We start from the raw sequence: 20334 nt of genomic DNA, 5'->3' as shown, positions 1-20334 counted from the left end.
TAGAGTGAGAGGTACTACATCTGAGGCCTATGTTTGTCTCTCTTTTTGCAGGGCCGTCCAAATAAAATTGCGGACCATGCGCATTTTTCTATGAAATGTGTAGTCAATAGATTTTTTTAGAATTTATTTTAAAATTTGTTTTAATATATTTAATATATTTATGAATAAACAATAAATTTGCTTTAATTTATATTATATTTATATTAATATTTTATTAATTATAAAGTTTTATAAATAGATATATGTTTACAAATTTTATTATAAATATTATTATTATCTACACACTATACTAATGTTATAAATAATAAAAAAATTATATTGTTGATATATAGAAAATTTTATTTATTTACATTTATAAAAAATTACAATACTACACATTATTATAAAATATAATATGATATATGCCACTTACAGGATATTGTTATAATTATATGTATAAAACAAAATTTTATTATATAATATTTATAGTTACATGTATTTCTTATATTTCTTATATCATGTATTTCTATATCTATCTTATATTTATTGATGCATAAATAAAATTGTTTTTGTTAACTTATGTCTTATTCTATTTATGACTGCAGATTTTGTCTTTGCTGCGTGATTTAATCTTATTTTAAAAAAATTAACAAAAATTAATTTTATTAATTGATATCTATGATCGTTTAAATAATTTTGTTCAAAATAGTGGTCCTTATGATAAAAAACATTACTCGTTACTTTGCGTAAACTTTTCATTAAAAGAAACTGTAAAAGATTTTTATGTTGAAAAAAAATATTATTTTCCCTAAAAGTAATTTCACCTATTTTACACAATAATATTATACATCAGCAGATACATTAATTAAACCACCTCTTGATTTTAAATGCTGTAATTTTGAAAACGTTGTGTCACTGTGTAAAAGAGTCAAACAGACATTGCATGATAAATCTTTTGATATTTTACGTACTATAAATCCTGCAATATAGCCAAGTACATTATTAATATAATCTTTATTTATTACCTCAAATAGAGCATGAATATTATAACTGTGGTCATAATTTATATTATTATTCAAAATATTAATGTCATTTTCTTCAGTTATACAAATATTATCAATATTATCTTTATGTATATTAGTGGAAGTAATATTTAAAAAGATAGTATCGTCTAAAGCAACGCTATTTGCATATTTTGAACCGCTAACTTGTGCATGCGTTAGCAATTTTTTAAAGACAGCCATGAATTGCGTACAAGTAGGGTTGTTATTATGACCACAATGATTTCGTACTGCAGAAAAAAATAATTCCAAGTGGTCCTGGGATAACTTATATGTTAAAAAATACGACATATTACTGTTTTCTTGTATCCAATTTTTAAATATTCCTACAATACTATTTAAAGTAATAATTAACCCAAAAAATCCAGTTTTGCGTTTTGAATGTAAAATTGAAACTCCTTGATATTTTAAAGAAGATATATAATCTATGAAACAATTAATTTTTTGTGTGATTTCTGTTAAATTTTTCGTAGTAATAGGTTGTCTAGATGGAGTAATACAAAACTTATTTCGAGAATTTAAGACATCAAAAATATCATTAAACATTAAGCAAAATTTTTCTGTTGCCTTACTATTTGCGAATTCCGGGAGTTTAATAGATTCTCGGAGATACTGCATACCTTTTGACACACTACTGCTTAAAACTTGAACCGCGAGACAAACTTTCATTTTTTCGTTGTACCAATTTAAGTGTCGAAGTCTAACTTTAGTATTTACATGTAATCCATACTTTTCTTGTATGCGTATCAATTTTTGTACAAAGTCATATCGTATCTCTTTGTTATTCTTATTTTGAAGAACTTTATATTCAGCAAAACAGTTTCCAACTAATTTAATCATATGACATGCATCTAATATGATATATATTCGTTTTTTAGTAATTGGATGCAGAAAGAATACTTGCAATTCTTTATCAACTTGTAATTGTGCACCTAATATATTTGCCATAGTAAAATTATATTGTGGATCGTCAAAAGTTAATGAAATTATGTCAATACCTGTTTCATGAATACTTTTTAAAACGTTTGTAATAATATTAGCACGATCCCTTGCAGTCAATGCATCGATGAAATAATACGCAACTGGTATTTTCCAATGTTCGTTAATAGCTACTGCCATAATAACAACCACTTCTTTAGCTAAAGGCAATTCATCACTATCTAGTTTTGTCCCAAAATTAATGAAACCTATGTATTCTTTTCCATTAAAGTCAATCTGTTTTTTTATAGACGTATCATCAATTTGTAAACCGCAAAGAATAGTGTGATTCTTTTCAATAGCTTCGCGTGCTTTTTTTGTTAAACAATCTAATGCAGGTTGTGAAATTCCGGGGGATCCATCGATAGAATAGTACCATTTACGGATTGTGAAAGGATGTGGTAAAATATTTATAAATGATCTCCGGACGAAGTCATAGGCTTTAGGAGAGTAAAAGTGTAATGTGGCTGCAAAAGTTTTCAATTCTGGAGGAAAAGCATTAAATTTATGCTTGTGTGAAAGTACTTTTTGTACTAATGCTACAAGTGCAGGAGATTCTGTTGACTGGAAAAGAATAAATAATTTTGATACGTATTAATAATTTACAATGATCACGACAAAATAACTCTTCGCAGTGGGTATTTTTGCTAGAAATATTTGCAATAATGAGAGCAATGTAAACAATACATTCTACATACATACATACCATATATATATCGCCATTATTGTTAACATACATTGTAGAATGTATTATTTACATTGAAACTAATTACTTACTTGTAATATATCTCTAGCTGTGCTTGTTATTAAATTATTATCTTTTAAAGTCTTCATCAGTGAGCGTAAATCTTTAACTGTTTTCTGTAGTTTTCTGACTTTATCTCTAAATCGTTTTATCTCCTTCCGTTTTTCATGCAGTTCTTCAATGAGTGCTTCCAAGCAGGTTTCTGCTTCAAACGGTGATTGTGAAATCTGTTTGACGTCTATATCACGAAATGTTCTAATATTTTTTCGAAGCACTACTTCATCTTCAGTTGCCTGTTTCATTGCTAAGGATCTTAAGCATAAAAATAATAACACTTATCAACAGTAATTATTCAATATTTTGTTTGTAAATTACCTTTTCAAACATGTATGTTTCTTGTTGCAGTATTGTGTACTTTCTATGCTCTCTTCTATGCTCTCAGAGTTGCTACGATCAGTGGTTTCTCCATTTTTCTGTAAATTTATAGATGGGACTGCATCAGATTTGATATATTTTCTTTCTCCAACAATACTTTTTGTGAAATCCTGTTCATTAAAATGTTTTGAACATACTCTTGCATTTGAACTGATCTGCTTGATGTTTAATGCAGATAACCATAATTTTTTTATGTGTTCTTTTTCTGGAACTCTGAAAATAATGATAATGTATTACTTTATATTGTATAATTCAATTATTATTATATTACAAAATATTTAAAATAATGTTCTAAATATCTCTTATTTGTAAAACGCATAATCTAACCTAACTTTTTATAATTTTACTTTACACAATTTTTATTACATACTATTACATATCTTAATTTATTATATAATATATAATTTTAATATATATTTAACAAAACTATGCAAGTTACGTATATAATATAATTATATACAGCTTTAAAACAATATGTTTAAAGAATGTGTTACAATAATGTCCTATAAAAAATACTTTTAATATACTTACTTATGCATCTGTATATCCTTTTTATTTTTATCATACGTAATTTTGCACACAAAACACCTTAAAACCATTTTTTAATTTTTAAAGATAAAGATAAACGTTTCACGTTATTCCAAAGCGAGTAGGCAAAGGTGAGGTGTCAAATTTAATGCTATGTTACTGCTAGAATTCTGGAGGGGGACGAAATAACAAATCAGAAGCTTGCAAGAGAGACAAACATAGGCCTCAGATGTAGTACCTCTCACTCTAAAGCAGGCGCGCGCTTACCCATCGCGATGCTCAGTCCATTCTATATGTCGATGGATATTATACACCGTAAAATACACTAAATGACGCAACGCATGTTAGCGCTTACACATATAGTATAACGTAGTTTAATTAGACTAACATATGACATAGATATATATATATATATATATATATATATATATATATATATATATATACACTCACCCGAAAAAAAAGCGGTACACTGAAAATGTGGGAAAAATTCATCAAATTTCAACTGACGATAACTTCGTAAATAATAAAGATAGAAAGTTCTATAAAATATGGAAATGAAGCTAAAAATCTCTACTTTAAGAATCAATTTATTTCAATGTTGCAAAATAAATTTATTGAAAATGGCGGATGACAAAGCGCGAGCATGCAAAATTGAAAAATAATGGTTCGAGTTTGCGACGGTGCACGGTATAAACAAAAAATTGTAGCTTATTGGGATCAAAAGCGTACGAAAGTACAGAGTCTCCTCTTTAAAATGCTTTTTTATGCATCTCGATACGATGATTTTTCGCCGAGAGATTCGCATTTGAAGAAAAAGGCAGATTCTTACTTCAAATGCGAATCTCTCAGCGAAAAATCATCGTATCGAGATGCATAAAAAAGCATTTTAAAGAGGAAACTCTGTACTTTCGTACGCTTTTGATCCCAATAAGCTACAATTTTTTGTTTATACCGTGCACCGTCGCAAACTCGAACCATTATTTTTCAATCAATTGTTTTGCATCCGAAGGAGATGTCTGCAGATCTTTTGTGATTTCTCCGCCCTGACTTTTTGTTTATGCTCGACCGCACATTGCGAGAAAAGTGCTTGATTTCTGCGATGAAGTTGGCATAAATCGACTCGAATGGCCAGCAATGAGTCCAGATTTAAATACCATTGAACACCTATGGGACAATATTAACAGAAAAGTACGAAATCATATACCTGCTCCTCAGTCATTGCCAGAACTTCGAAGAGTTCTTGAAATAGAGTGGAATGACATTACGCAGTCTGAAATTAGAACATTAATAAGGAGTATACCTCGTCGCATGAATCAGGTAATACGCGCACGAGGAGGTCATACCCATTATTAATATACGCGCGCGCACACGCAATTGTACACGCACCACCGGGAGGGTTTGGAGTCGTTAAATATCGTGGACCTGACGAGCCATGAGGTCCTTATCCCAGTGGTGCACGCACACACACACACACACGGGATCAGATTTCTGCCACGTCCACGCCGTTGATCCTGGGTAACGCTAAAAGCAGAATTGACACTTACAACCGTAAGAAGAGTTTGGAGTTTTAAAATACCGCGGAGCTGATGACCACGGAATTCTTATTCTTGCAATTCGGTCTGGTTCAAAATTGAATATCTCGGCACGTAATACAGCTAGCAGGATTTTTTAAAAACCATTTTAAAAGTTTGGATGTCTAGTGTTCGAAAATTCATAACGCAATAATGTGCAACAATTTTCTCCAAAATGGCGGATGACAAAGCAAAAGCATGCGAAATTGAAAAATAATGGTTCGAGTTTGCGACGGTGCACGGTATAAACAAAAAATTGTAGCTTATTGGGATCAAAAGCGTACGAAAGTACAGAGTCTCCTCTTTAAAATGCTTTTTTATGCATCTTGATACGATGATTTTTCGCTGAGAGATTCGCATTTGAAGTAAGAATCTGCCTTTTTCTTCAAATGCGAATCTCTCGGCGAAAAATCATCGTATCGAGATGCATAAAAAAGCATTTTAAAGAGGAGACTCTGTACTTTCGTACGCTTTTGATCCCAATAAGCTACAATTTTTTGTTTATACCGTGCACCGTCGCAAACTCGAACCATTATTTTTCAATTTTGCATGCTCGCGCTTTGTCATCCGCCATTTTCAATAAATTTATTTTGCAACATTGAAATAAATTGATTCTTAAAGTAGAGATTTTTAGCTTCATTTCCATATTTTATAGAACTTTCTATCTTTATTATTTACGAAGTTATCGTCAGTTGAAATTTGATGAATTTTTCCCACATTTTCAGTGTACCGCTTTTTTTTCGGGTGAGTGTATATATATATATATATATTTTTTTTTATAAACATACGTACAGTTTAATTACAATGTCAAAGAGACGCAAAAAATGGAAATTAATTAATGATAGAGTTAAGAAACATTTTTCAATGCTTGAAACAGAGAATGAAACAAATAGTATCGAAGAATCCATCAGATCAAATTCTAAAAAATCTATTCATTCCGACTTGATAGAGCATTGTCAGCAATTTAACGAAAATGAATCTCTTTGGTTGACAACAGATGAGATTAAAAGTATCAATTCTAGTTGCACTGATAATGAATCTGACAACTCATCAGTTTCTTCTATTGAGTTTTATTTATTTGAAAATGATAATAATGAAGAAAGTTCTAATGAGAATGCTGCAGAATTTTCTGTTAGTCATAATTGTAATGTCTTAACAAATTCTACAGAAGATATTAATCCTAACTTAGCAAGTAATCTTGCCCAGTGGGCTCTCAAATATAGAATCTCTCACATCGCTTTGAATTCTCTTTTACGTACATTAAAAAAGTACAATCTTATTGCATTTTCTGATGCTAGGACTTTATTAAAAACATCAAGAAATACATCTGTTCTTGATATGTGTAGTGGAAAATATTATTATTTTGGGATTGCCAATAACTTACATATTTTATTTTTAAAAGTACCCTTATTGAAATCACTACAAGAAATAAAGTTATTTGTTAACATTGATGGGCTGCCATTAGCCAATAGTTCTTCAATTCAATTTTGGCCGATACTTTGCAAAATAGATCAAACATTATGTAAACTTGACCCTTTTATTGTTGCTGTATACTGCGGCCAGTCTAAACCTCCAGATGTACATGAATATATGAAAGATTTTATACAAGAGTACAAAAATCTTTGTGATAATGGCTTAGTTATCGATACAAAATTATATTCAGTAACGGTTTTAGCCTTTATTTGTGATGCACCTGCTAGAGCGTTCATTAAAGTAATTAAAGGACATAATGGCTTTTATGGTTGTGAAAGGTGCACACAAAAAGGGACACATCCATTTGGTGCAACAATATTCAATAAAATCGATGCTGAATCAAGAACAGATGAGATTTTTTTGCTACAAACACAATTGGGGCATCATAATGGTATATTCCCCTTAACAGAAATTAATTTTCCAATGGTTACAAATTTCATATTAGATTCAATGCATCTAGTTCATTTAGGCGTTATGAAAAAAATACTTTTTGAAATGGTGCAAGGAAATAATTATTTTTCTAAATTAGATACAAGGAGAATTAATTGCTTATCTCAAAGATTAGAATCGTTACACGAATACATTCCTATAGATTTTTCACGAAAACCTCGAAATTTAAATAAAATAAGAAAGTGGAAAGCTACTGAACTACGCCAATTTGTCTTGTACACTGGACTTTTTGTTTTCAATGGAATTATTCCAAATAATCATATCGACCATTTTAAGACTTTTCATACAGCAATATTTATTCTTTCACATCCTACATTAGCGGTTCAATTATGCAATTATGCACAGACTTTACTGATAGAATTTGTTAAGACTTTTGATGAATATTTTGGACCAAGTTCTAAAATTTACAATGTGCATAATCTTGTTCATATTGCTGACGACGTTAAAAATTTTAAAAAGCCATTAGATGATATAAGTTCGTTTGATTTTGAAAATTTGCTTGGCAAAATAAAAAGATCTCTTCGAGGTGGAAAACAACCACTATCACAATTATCACGACGACTTTCTGAAAATCAGAATTTTATTTCTGAAGAATATATTTTTAATTGTAAATTAAAACATCAACATAAATGTGGACCACTTATTGCTGGCATGGAAAGCTCTGTAAGTCAGTATAAAGAGATAATTATTAATAAATATCATTTTGCGACTTGTCATAGATCTGATCGTTATGCGTTGTTAAAAAATGGAAAGATTGTACAAATTTTTAATATTGTTCTTAAGAATTCACAAAAAACACAGTGTATTGATTTTATGTGTATTGATTTTATTTGTAAGCAATTTAGAAAATACAGTAATTATTTTACTTATCCTTGTGAATCTCAGAAGTTAAAAATATATAGAATGTATAATCTGGAAGAGTCATTTAAAATAGTTAATTTTGCAGAAATAGAAGCCAAATGCATTGTGTTTGAAGATAATATTTCATATATTGGATATCCTCTTCTACACACAGTTACTAAATACAATTAACATTTGCGTCTCTTTTTATCTTTTTTCAATAAATTTTTTTTTTCTAATAAAACATATTATGCATTATTTTTGTTCTTTTTAATTATATTGTGTCTAACATACATACATAAAAAGATATTCACAAGCATTTATATTATAAGTATAAATATTATAGCATAAATTTTGTTATTATTTGTTATAATTGTGAGATGATCAACAAATGTCATATGTAAATATTTAAATACAGATGAAAAAATATTCTATAGTCGAATTTATAGAAGAGAACACTGTCGAAATTATCCTTTCTTCCTGGATATCATCTAATAATAAAACAGCATTATGGCCTAAAGATATAACTCCATCAATCCTAAGAAAATACTTGAAAAACAATACTGTACCCAATGATAATTGGAGCTCTGTTAATATAAAAGTATTGGGACATACAGGTATATATTTTTATATTACTATCATATTTGTTTTTATATTAAAATGTTCTATTATTCTATTCTTATGATACAGGATAGATAAAAATAAATAAAAGTTATATGACAATGAAATAATTTAAAAATGAAATATTTTATTTTAAAATTAAGTTCAAATGAAAATATTATGTGATGAACTTTTTGTAGAAAATTATAGTACAGAATTATATTTTATGTGATTTTTATAACTTCGAATAAATATTGGATATCAGTAGTATATAGTTTTATTTTTTGAACACAAATTCAATGTTTAATTGCTATTGATTTTATAAAAATAGTATAAACCTTAATTTTTTTTATAACTTAAAAAACATTATCCTCCTATAATTATCAGTGCTAATTCAATTTTTTAATTAAATAACATTTATAATGAAATATAATATTATACACAAATAAAATGTGTGTGTGCACTTTTTGTTAAGTTATATAATTTATATTGATCTTAGTCTACATTGCTTAATAATATCTATCAAAAAATTTTTTTTATAGATAGTTTTGCTAATGCTACAAAAAAAGCATATAAAGCAGAAGAAACGTCTCACTTGAGCAACAGTGATTCTGATTTAGAAACATATTGTACAACGAAACGACAGAAGAAATTACCACTTCGATATCAAAGCAATTCCGATGATGAAGATGTAGCATTAGAAAAACAGCACGTGCATTCAACGAAACGAACTAAACATTCTGTTCTTCCACCTTTTCCCGAATATGAAGGTAAAAATATATATGAACATAAAACAAAGATCATTTAATGTCATTTTAATAATTTTTCGATTTTTAGACATTTATTATATTATATAAAGGATATTTGAACTAATTTTTATCTACAATGTAGCACTTTTTTGCTAAAAAATTTATTCTTTGTATTATTATATTTATTATAATTCTGAAATGAAATGAACTTTATGACATTATATATGTATATTGTTACTGTTTCTCAAATTTTTGTTATATAAAAAAAAATTATATTTACAATTCTAGTAAAGGTATTGTAAAGGTGTTATTAAATCTAACAATTTTAATTAAATAGTTATTCCAAATTAATTGCTTAATTATTACTGTTATAAATTATAATACTTTATCAAGTAGTTATAACCCAGACAGCACAACATATCCAAAAGACGTCCAGAGGATGTTTTTGGGACTACAAGACGTCCTCTGGATATCCTTCGGATATCCTTTGGATGTATTTTGGACATGTGTGCTGTCTGGGAAGTAGTTATATACTGTATCAAGCAAAGATATTTTTATTCAGTTTAATTCAGAAAATTTTTTTTATAGATTGTGAAATAACAAAAACAAATCAACATAAAGAATTACCAAGAGATTCTTTAATTATAAACAGTCCTACAGTATGCAATACAAATGCAAAAAACCAAAGAAAGGAAGTTAATGCAGAAAAATCAAACAATATTCAGCATTTTAAAGAAGGTGAGATTCTATTACAGTTTTCTTTAAGAAGAAATAGTACTTTACTCTGATTATTTCTGTAATTTAGTTATTTATATTAATATAAATAACTTTTATATAATTTTTCAGGAGTTTTGACAAAAATTTTTAAAGTAATTGAAGAAGTAAGATTTGAAATAATTGCATCGAGAAGGGAACAGCAAGAAATTATAATAAAATTAGATACTCTATTCATGCAAAATAATAATAGTAATGTAAATAAGTTTAGCCGTCTACTTCCAATTTCTTCTATGGAGCGTTTTGATGAAAGTAGTTATACTATGCCGGTTCTAACCCAGGGGCAATGAGGGGGGGTGCGGGTGAAGAGGGGAAGAGGGGTATCAGATAACAGTGGAGGGGGTAATGACGTCATCGTTTTGAAGGAGAGGGGGTAATTTAGGAGTGGTGGGGGGTATCAGATAACAATAATTCCTGGAAGTGGGGGATTTCCGGGATTCCCGGAAGAGATAAGATAAGGATTGTTAATACAAACATGAGTCGTCGAGAGATAAGGATTCCTGGAAGAGATAGGGATTCCGAGAACTGTTTAGATCCTTTGGTTTTTCTCTGCGCATCAAAGTGGAGCGCCATGTTGTCGGAATGTATCATTGTTAAAGGATTCCGAGAACTGTTTAGATCCTTTGATTTTTCTCTGCGCATCAAAGTGGAGCGCCATGTTGTCGGAATGTATCATTGTTAAAGGATTCCGAGAACTGTTTAGATTCTTTGGTTTTTCTCTGCGCATCAAAGTGGAGCGCCATGTTGTCGGAATGCATCATCGCAATGTTTATACAATAAGGGTATATAAGGCCCGCGAAGAACGAGTGGTATAACAGTCGAAATGTTCATCGCACTCTCGGATGAACGCGATATTCTCAATTTAACAGCAGCGGAGTTAGAATTTGTGCCAAAGGTGATTTTATTAAGCAAGTTTGCTCGGTTCGTGGACCAAGTGTGGGAGAAACTTCCGGAACACGTAAGAGTGGACCCGGAAGTGCAGGGTTACCGTCGGTGCAAGGAACATCACAATCAACCGTGGCAGCGCGACCACATCGACGGACCCGCGCCATACGTTAAAGATTGCACTCTGTGCGAATTAGGTGAGAAAAATATCTCTAAAAATAGAAAGTGAGAAATATTCAGCGAGTAGATATTTAGGTGTATTGTAAAATGTTTCAGGATCACCACGATGCGACAGCCGAGGAGTCTCGTCGAACTCGCCAGGAAGGTCATAAACCAGAACGTCGCAAGCAGATACCTATTGAGCGATCTACCGCTTCCGGAGAAGTATATTCGACAATTGTATCAGACGTATGGTCGGGATCGCTTCGAAAAATTGTTATCAAAATGTAAGACGCAAGTCGAGTACTTAGGCATCGTACAATTGATGTGTTATGTCGATGCCGACGAAATGTCGGAAATGTTTGTATGCGAATATTGAAATAAAAAATTTTTATATTTAAAATGTAAGTTTTTTTTATCATCATCCCGCTGTAGTAATATAAGAGAACGCGTCGATTGTACCGACTTATCGCGAGTCAAGTTACACCGTTGTAGCGGACCATTTAAATAAACAATTTCAAAAGTTTTATTAAAATAAACTTATTCATATTAAATAAAAATAATTTGAATTATTATATATTCCTGTGCCTCATCTTATTCATTGACCTATCCTACCGCGAGATAAGCGACAGATCATATGTCACGAGGATCGTATAACTGAGGTGGAATAAAAGTCGTACGATATAAATCATTTTTTTTTTTTTATTTACGACGAATGATATAGAGTGAAATAATTAAGTTATACATTAGTAGTATATGGCAGGTATGGGGCGTCACAACAAACCCCCACCACCTACCCCATATTTGACCCACTGACCTACATTTGGTCTGGCGTCAAAACAAATGACGTCACAGGGAGGGGAGGGGGAAAAGATGGCGGCAGTGGGTCCAACATGGCGGACGTCTACAAGATGGCGGCTGTTGACAAGATGGCGGCTGTTGACAAGTGATTTTTATTTTTCGGAATTGAGAAAATCCAAGCTGGGTTCGAACCTGGATCGCTGGATTTCTAGTCCTGGTCCTAGTCTGCTGGGCTACCTATACATCTAATGATAGTAAAATGGTGTGTCGTATTTATGGCTATGGGACCTGGCAGGGAAGGGATGTATATATGGTGGGACCGCGTCTATATGATGTACCCCGGACTCTCTGGCAGGTATGGAACATATAAACAAACGGCGTCGCACAGTCGCCTCTAGTCTGCGAAGGGAAGGGATGTATATATGTTGGGGCCGCGTCTATACGAGGTACCCCGGACTCTCTGGCAGGTATGGAGCATGTAAACAAACGACGTCACACAGTCACCTCTAGTCTGCGAAGGGAAGGGGCGCATTTATACTGGGACCGCGTCTATATGAGGTACCCCGGACTCTCTGGCACGTATAGCGAACAAAAGAATGACGTCGCAGCGACGAATGATCATGCGACTTTTAGTTTGATATTTGGTGTGATGGTTAAGGGGTCGAGCGCGCGATATTGCGTGAACGGGGTGAGCGTCAGCCACCCGTTTTCGCAGATTGAGCGTGCTGTAAAAATTGACGATGGCGAGTGGAGCGTGCAGGAACATGCGAAAAAGGGAAGGAAACGAATGCAAGAAATGAAATACAAAATCGTTTATTTGGAATTTTTTTTTAAAAATACATAATTGAACATTACAGTCAAAATATAAAAATATTTTATTCGACTTACTGAATACATTCTAAAAATATTATTTCAAAGCGCGTATCGAGAAATGTTAAATATATGAAAAAAATGTTTTATTTTAAATTTTTAAAAATACATCGTTGAATATTACAACAAGTACTAGTAGGTAGTTTCGTTTGCTCATTCTTTTTGCAAAGAAAAATTTTGCGATATAAGCATACTATCAGTCTGTCGTTTTGGTTATAATCATCAGTGAAAAGACGAAGAAATTGCTGAAGGCTGTAACCAAGAGACAAATAGTAAAGAAACACGCAGCAATATTGACCGCATGTTTGCGAAAAAAATCCTTGTAGCTGCTCGGTGTTCCATTGATACGTGATGGAATTTCGTCGAAGTCGCAGATGAAATCGTTGATCCAAGTGTGGCGGGATTCCGTAACTATCGAAATATGTGCCGGTACCATGCTCGTCGATGTAAAAGGCGACCCAGTGTCTTCCGGGGCGGTCATGTTCGTCTGTATTAGCGACAATGGCTGTCGACCTCGTCCACACCCTCGGTAGTCTGTCGGCAGGATAGACTCCCGCATATCTGACATTGAGACGATGCAACGCGTGTAAGATTTCCAACGAATTCATTTGTCGCGTAACAAGACGGTGCTCGCGTGCGAGGAATTATTTGTATAGTAGAGTCGCAGGGGTTTACCTCCTTACGCAAAGAGTAGACGTTCTCGAATGATTGTGTGTTAACGGGGATGGTTTGTTGAGCGTAGCTATCGGTAGGATATTCTTCTTCTTTCTTTACGTACGGTGTATCTTTTGCAATGTAATAAAGTGATTGATTCTTCTCTTCTTCTTCTTCTTCCGTAGCGTTACGCCACGCTTCGATATTGCGAATTATATCAAGATTTTTATTCTTTTTCATAAAAACAGCACTGTCGGTTTTTTCGCTTACGCTCCAATTCTCATGAGAAAGATCATCGCAGCTCGAAACGATGCTACACCCGCTGCTAGTGTTTTGAGTGACTATCCAGCGTTTCAATTTGCAAGCGTTGCGTAACGCGCAAAGAAATTTGTCTGTAGAGCAAAATCGAAAGCCGTGGTGAGAGCACCGATGTCCGCTCTCTTTGACTTCTGGTAAATTTTGCCGGAGAAATTCCTTCTAGATATATACGTTTCTGGAAAGTAGACGCCTCAGATAGTGTGCCTTTTCCTGCCCCCTGCTATAGATGTAGCGCGCTCGACGTGTTATTTCACGTAGTTGTATTACGAAACATTTAAGATCAGTTTCACCATCGAACCACTCGATACCGTGATAATTTCGCGAAAGCCAGTTGTTTTCTCGTCTCGATTTATCGGGTAAATCGTCAAAGGGATAGGGAGGCGTCATAATCCAGTGTCCGATGATTGGTGAGTTAATCGCAACGACAGCTACTTCTTTCGGAATAAACTTCTCGGCGGCATCGCAGAAACCCTGTATATCAATGACTATATCCATAGTTATGTCCAAGTACTCACTCTTTATTTTCAAACGAAGCGACGACGTTCGTGTCTCGAACAGGACTGAATCTGTTTCCGCTGCTTCACACGCCATTTAAGAAAACAGACGTGAGGGAAAAATGTGTGTAGTAGTAGTGGTGGGAGGCGGGGGTTTGGCGTTATAAAAGTCTAACCGGCAAAATCGACGATAACTTGTCGAGAGGAATCTATTTCTAGAATGTTATCGAACTCTGCGTAAACGATACAATTAACGGTCGCGGTAAGCGCCTTTTCAAATTTCACTTCTAATCGCAAACTACCATGTTTCACGAGATTCCAATGTCCGGCGCAATGAGCGGACAAGTCGGGGGTAAGATCGAAAGCGAAAAGAGTGTAGCCCTGGCCATAATCCTCTCTACTTATAGAATTTCCCTCGTTCAAGAAGTGAATGCCGGTTCCCGAGAAGAGCGTGTGGTAGGCTTCGACGTAAAGGCCTTCGTCTTTCGAGAAGTTCGGTTGTAACGGTCTACTGGGAATTTGCATACCATCGGCATACAGAGAAAAGAAATTTATACCGTAGTTTTTGAAATTAAACGGATTCAGTTTTCTATCACCATTAAACGCTCTGTTATCGACAAAACCGACTATTACACGTTTTGGCAGTTGTCCGAGTATTACATTATCTATCGATTCCCCTACGAGTCCAGCGTGAATCGTAAATGTTTTAACCTCGACTTTTGTGAGAGGATATTTGGCGGTGGTTTTACTCAACATTCTCGCATGCGAGAGTAACACACCAGGGCTTATCTTTGCTCTTCTAACGAGCAGACTAGCGTCTAGAAGGCGTATTTTTGACAGTGAATTAGATTCCATAAGGCAAAACGAATCTTTCGAGCAAACGAGCCTCATTCTAACTTCCACCCCGTTGATTAAGAATTTATCCTGATTGAAAACGTCGCAGTGAAGATGGCCTATGAGATCTAGCGCCTGTTCGTCTCGAATGTAACGCGAGCGTCTCACGAGAGCCTGATTTGGGGTTTGCGACTCTAGGAGGGCGTCCATTAAACCTGGGATATCCATATCCCACAGACAGCAGGTCAGATGGGAGTTTTTTGCGGGTGAAGAATAATTTAATAACGCCTCGATGTAAGCCCGATACGCGTAAGCGTTGTTTGGGGGCGACACGAGTTTTTGATTGAAATATATGTCGATTTGGTTGAACATGGAATGCAGTAAATGATTTACAGGACCTACTTTGAATTCGGGGGTGCCAACGGCGGTACCACCTTCTGCTAGGGGGGAAGATTCTACGCGTACGCGAAGGCTCAGCATGGTGTGCATGAGATCTAGATAATCTTCTCCATGACCGGGTATGACGAATTCTATAGGCGCGTCGTCCGCGAGCGACGTTACGAGTTTGTAATAAATCCATTGCGAACTCTCGATGCTGGTTTGTGTGAGTGGTAAAGAAAAGAGATCGAGTTCACTTTTTAAACACTCGTTTGAATGTGTATGAAGAAAGGACATGCTCCATAAATTCCTAATTCACGCACTGATTAAGAGAATATGTCGGCTACACTACGTTTCTTGACTCGACGACGCCTCGTGGTGCCGGATGGCTTTTTGCTGTTGGTCTTTCTAGCCGCTGTGCGAATTTTCTTTTTTTTCGTTGTCTTTTTTTTCTTTGTGATTTTCCTTCGCACGCTGCTATTTTTCGACGATTTCTTTTTGCTCGTCTGACGATGAGGACGACGACACTTAGGAACCGCGATGCGTCTTTCGTGACTGAAGAAAGGAAACTGAAGCGCGGCTGTTTTCGCTGATACTTTATAACCTGTACCCTTCATCAAGCTAGTTATTTTTTCTTGGGCTTTTCTTTTGAGATTTCCACTCGATTCCTTGAAACGAGATTTGACCGCCTCCTTGAACGGTGTATTATTTTCAACATCCTCCATCACGCTAATGCCGGCGCGTAAAGCTTCTTTACCAACCGCTCGTACACCTTTACTCAGATAAGGAAGCGCCCTCCTGAATAATCCTCCGAGAAAACTACCGATTCCGTGTCCTCGTTGATAGGGTGCTCCGAAAACTCGTGTGATTCCTTCACTCCGACCTCCGTTTTGTATATCGTAATATTCATGGTCCTCCGGTCTAGTCATAGCGTGCGGCTTTTCCGACTGATTTTTTTTTACTGGAAACGTCTAAAGTGCAACGTCACCGTCAGCGTTCCCGATTGGAATGGTATTCTTTTTCCGAATTGATCTTTTATATCTATTTCAATCCTACGAAAATACGTTTGTCGTAATGGTATATAATGCGGGACGGAGAAATGTTTCACTTGATTCGCTCCGTACGCGTAATAATAACCGTAATGCTGCAGCTCGACCGGTACTATTCGAAGAAGTGGAGTTTGCACATCGCCGGTTATATAAGATTCACAAATATCACAATAAACAAAGAGTTTATCGGGAATACCGCGCAGCAATCCGTGTGGTTCGAGAGTATAGAAATTTCCAGCGCGCCCTCTTTGTTCTCTTTTAAACCCGAGTTTGATAAAAGGTGCTGTAAAAATATCTTTGGAATTAGGATTAGGTGCAGTAAGTGTTGTATAGAATTCGATTTCACTAGTCGTTAGGGCCCCACCGCAACCGAGTATTCGTAGAAGATTATCGGAAACGTTCATATGGTGAACCAGATTGCATTTATTTTCATCGCATGTAATCTCGAACAAGATTTTACCACCACTAGCGTCTTCTAGTGTCAAATTAATATGCGAATTCGCATTTTTGCACGCTGAATTAATAGCGGAGATAAGTTCCTCGATATTTTTGTAAATACCATTCGGTATTACTCCTTGCGTCGACGTTAACGTCGTCCCGCCCCTCCTCGTCTCGCGACCATTTTCAATATCGACGAATCTAATGACATTTTCACCGTGATTTATGTGTAAAAAAGTAGTGGGAAATTGGATCTCGTTAAGCGCGACTTCCCATTCGCCGTGTAAGTGTATAGGATGGGGTAATTCTGTAATGAAGGAAGTGGTTGCATTGTCCAGAAAATAACGCATACTACTATTGCTGGGAAGAATCAAGAGAAATTGATCCGTCCTCATTTCGAACAAGCGGGGTTAAACTCGAAGCAGGGATCCAAGAATCAAACTTGCTGGGATAACCACGCCAGCTAACCAGCACCTGTTTATTATTACCGCGACCCCGACTTCTTATCACACGATCGACGATAAACTCCTCTTCCTGCAAGTTTTTCTCAACCCGAGCCAATTCTTGTTCGTAAAAAATGCCGTCTATGACTTCTCCCGCTAAATCGCACAGCTCGTACACACGTGGTTTTCGCCAATCGAGTATACGGTGAATTCGAAATATCTCCTCGCTCCACCGTGCCTCGTATCCTTTCTCGAAGATGACTTTTGCTCTACTGATACGAACGAGATCACCGACGTGGTATTTAGCCTTTCGACGTTTCTCGTTCGCTTCGTCGTCGTTGCTCCTCCATTGGCGCGTTATATTTTCACGCGCGATACGTGCATTTTCTCTCGTAACGACATACGGTTGCATTCTGGTGCTCGAATGACGGGTGTGATTCAAGGCGTTTACGATATTTTGCAAAACATCGATGTAGCGTCGCGTATTTTTATGCGTAAAATAACGCCACATTCGTTCTTTCAACGTTCTATTAAAGCGCTTGACGATGGCGGCTTTGACATCCGGATTGCGGGCTACGCGAAAACGAATGTCATTTTCTTCCAAAAGCTTTTGTAGCGGTCGCCCGACAAATTCTTTACCCTTGTCCGTTTGTAGGTATACGGGTACGCGTCCGTTACTTCTTGAGAGCACGCACTGGAAAGCTCCCATTACGGAATTACTCGTCTTGTCGCGCAATGGTTCTACCCAGACGTATTTACTAAGTACATCGATAATCACGAGTAAATACGCATATCCGTCGTTGTAACTTTTGAGATTTCGGAGTTCGATCAAATCAGCCTCCCACAGATCGTCGATATTCGTTACGTTGTAATGCATTCGTGGAAATTTCCGTCGCAATGGACGATGCAGTGTGTACGCATCTTGCGCTTCGAGCCATCGCACGACATTGTTACGGGATAAATTCGCCGCGCGAAACAGATTATCGACAGCCGAATAACCGGCATAATGCGCGGGATCATAGTACAATTTTTCAAGACCCGTCATTCCAATTTATTCCAATCGAGCAGGCGTCTCGCTACCGGAGAATCCGTGTTTCTCTTAGGAGTGGAACTCGCCGTAGGACCGCTAAGTTTCGCGATATTTTGCGAAGAACCGACTGCTAATAATTTTTTATTTCTCACTAGTGTAGAGGGAATGTTCAAGTCGTGAAGTAACCGCGCGAACTGAACTCTTCCCACGGCTTTCACGGTTTTTCTATCGCGCATCGCCTCGTTTATCAGGTCTGAGATATTTGAATCTTTTACGACGTTACCGTCTATAGTCACGACTCCTTGCTCATCCCAGCTAATTCTACTCGACGATGTTTTATCGAGTAAGTGTTTCGTTAGTAAGCGAGCTTCGGCACGGTAAGATTTCGGTACGCTTTCCACTATTCTTCCGACGCTTTTCATCACCTCGAGACTTGTGTCGTGTTCTTTCGGGAAGCTTCTCGTACGACTAGAGTCCGGAACGAATGAGCCCGTGAGATAGTGCGCCGGTACTCCTTCACGTGTGTCCAACGCATTTTCGTCTTTTTCTTCTTCTTCTTCTTCCTCGGCGTTACGCGTGTCGTCCTCTTGATTTCGTCGTCCTCGTGCTACTCGTACAAAGTGAAGATATCGCCAAAGAACCTCTTTGTACATCTTCCATCTCTCGGCTTCATCCTTCGGATAGGGTGAATTAAGAATTTGACTCAACTCCGCATCGAGTCTGGATAAAGGGGTCCCGGGAGTTCGCACGGAATTATTATTATTAGCGCTTTCGTTGTTCTCCGATGTGTTTTCCACCAGAGGTACACCGTCGGTAGTCGGTTGCGGATGATGTAATTGACGCTGCATTCTCTCGAGATTTTCCGTAGAAATTAAAACCATTTTTTTCGCTCTTTCCATAACGCTCAATATTTTCTGTCTTGTGTTTTAATCCGTCGCCCTGTCTATAATTCGCGAAAATAAGGCCTCTAATAAAGGAACGATGATATAGGATAAGAATCCACCTTGTTGTACCAATAGCTTTCTTTTATTCTTCCAATTTCCACGCTTTGACGCGATACGACGCAGCGCCGTTTTGTATTTGCTCAGACGATTTTTTTCGCGTCATTCGAGCGCAACGTTACCATTAAGTGTGTTGAAAACGCATTCGCAAATACAGCGAATAAATTTTTCATCCGCGGTTCGCAGGAAGGAGGTGCGTTGATTTTTGTTCAGATGACACAATGCCTCTAGAAGACAAACGTTTCTCTTTCCGATCGAACGTTTAGCGGTTTTCGTTGCACTGTCTAACGCTGCTACCGCTTCTTTCATCGTGTGAAAGTCTCTCGCAACTGACGTCACGCGAACGCAAGTACATACTTTTTATACGCTTGAGAATGATCTGCGCGGTACGTAGACGTAATGCAACGCATCGTCGGGAAAGATGTTTGTCCGAAATCGATATTTGTCCGGAGTCCATTGTTTCAGATCGAGTAATAAATATCCGTGAGGGCGTGAGGTTGCGTCAAAGTATGCTTCTTCTAGAAACTTTGGGTCATGGGGGTACACTTGTCGCGCGAGATGGCGAATTTGAGCGCGATCGCGCGGGTTCTTGAAGACGGCTATGTAGTTAGAATTAAGAGATATGTCGCGCTGTCCGCGTCCCTGGTGAAATAGATTTTGCGTGATGAGTATAACACTGAGATTCTTATGATGACTACCCTTTGTAAAAAGATCCACGATTACGTCGCACGAGGATGATTCTCTCATAAGATCGTCGATTATCACCAATTTTGGTGCGAAAGGATCGCAAGAAT

The 20334-nt window shown here is 35.9% G+C and overlaps 4 protein-coding genes across 5 annotated transcripts; 1 reads left to right on the top strand and 3 right to left on the bottom strand.

The window, feature by feature from the left end:
* Positions 1–313: 313 nt before the first annotated feature.
* On the bottom strand, positions 314–4006 carry LOC136998390 (uncharacterized). 2 transcript variants are annotated; one of them, XR_010888954.1, is made up of 4 exons: positions 3730–4006; positions 3336–3411; positions 3139–3256; positions 314–3075 (listed from the first exon to the last, which is right to left on the bottom strand). XR_010888954.1 is itself a non-coding variant. In XM_067350962.1 (4 exons), exons 1-4 carry the CDS (start codon positions 3795–3797, stop codon positions 2784–2786), a joined length of 534 nt encoding a protein of 177 aa, XP_067207063.1. In that variant the 5' UTR covers positions 3798–3984; the 3' UTR covers positions 314–2783. The 2 variants fall into 2 exon arrangements, 1 of the variants encoding a protein (XP_067207063.1); XM_067350962.1 differs by having other exon boundaries at positions 3139–3236; positions 3730–3984.
* Positions 4007–8354: 4348 nt separating this feature from the next.
* On the top strand, positions 8355–10476 carry LOC105669294 (uncharacterized). Its single transcript, XM_067352368.1, has 4 exons — positions 8355–8680; positions 9206–9433; positions 10001–10150; positions 10259–10476. Exons 1-4 carry the CDS (start codon positions 8482–8484, stop codon positions 10474–10476), a joined length of 795 nt encoding a protein of 264 aa, XP_067208469.1. The 5' UTR covers positions 8355–8481.
* Positions 10477–14538: 4062 nt separating this feature from the next.
* On the bottom strand, positions 14539–15876 carry LOC136998977 (uncharacterized protein F54H12.2-like). Its single transcript, XM_067352367.1, has one exon. The coding sequence runs from the start codon at positions 15874–15876 to the stop codon at positions 14539–14541; it is 1338 nt and encodes a 445-aa protein (XP_067208468.1).
* A 1544-nt stretch (positions 15877–17420) lies between these two features.
* On the bottom strand, positions 17421–18554 carry LOC136998976 (uncharacterized). The gene has a single exon (XM_067352366.1). It carries the CDS (start codon positions 18552–18554, stop codon positions 17421–17423), a length of 1134 nt encoding a protein of 377 aa, XP_067208467.1.
* Between the last annotated feature and the right edge of the window lie 1780 nt (positions 18555–20334).

Source organism: Linepithema humile, chromosome 3 (genome assembly GCF_040581485.1).
Source record: "Linepithema humile isolate Giens D197 chromosome 3, Lhum_UNIL_v1.0, whole genome shotgun sequence".
NCBI classification, from domain to species: Eukaryota; Metazoa; Arthropoda; class Insecta; order Hymenoptera; family Formicidae; genus Linepithema; species Linepithema humile.
This window is presented reverse-complemented; position numbering and strand designations above follow the sequence as displayed.

Excerpts from the sequence above, each read along its gene's own strand:
- LOC136998977 (XM_067352367.1), bottom strand. The coding sequence starts at position 15,876 with ATGTCCTTTCTTCATACACATTCAAACGAGTGTTTAAAAAGTGAACTC.
- LOC136998976 (XM_067352366.1), bottom strand. The coding sequence starts at position 18,554 with ATGACGGGTCTTGAAAAATTGTACTATGATCCCGCGCATTATGCCGGT.
- LOC105669294 (XM_067352368.1), top strand. The coding sequence starts at position 8,482 with ATGAAAAAATATTCTATAGTCGAATTTATAGAAGAGAACACTGTCGAA. Across the intron at positions 9,434-10,000 it reads ACCTTTTCCCGAATATGAAG|ATTGTGAAATAACAAAAACA; the intron begins GTAAAAATATAT and ends TTTTTTTTATAG. Across the intron at positions 10,151-10,258 it reads TATTCAGCATTTTAAAGAAG|GAGTTTTGACAAAAATTTTT; the intron begins GTGAGATTCTAT and ends ATAATTTTTCAG.
- LOC136998390 (XM_067350962.1), bottom strand. The coding sequence starts at position 3,797 with ATGGTTTTAAGGTGTTTTGTGTGCAAAATTACGTATGATAAAAATAAA. Across the intron at positions 3,412-3,729 it reads AAGGATATACAGATGCATAA|AGTTCCAGAAAAAGAACACA; the intron begins GTAAGTATATTA and ends CATTATTTTCAG. Across the intron at positions 3,237-3,335 it reads AGATCAGTTCAAATGCAAGA|AAAAATGGAGAAACCACTGA; the intron begins GTATGTTCAAAA and ends ATAAATTTACAG.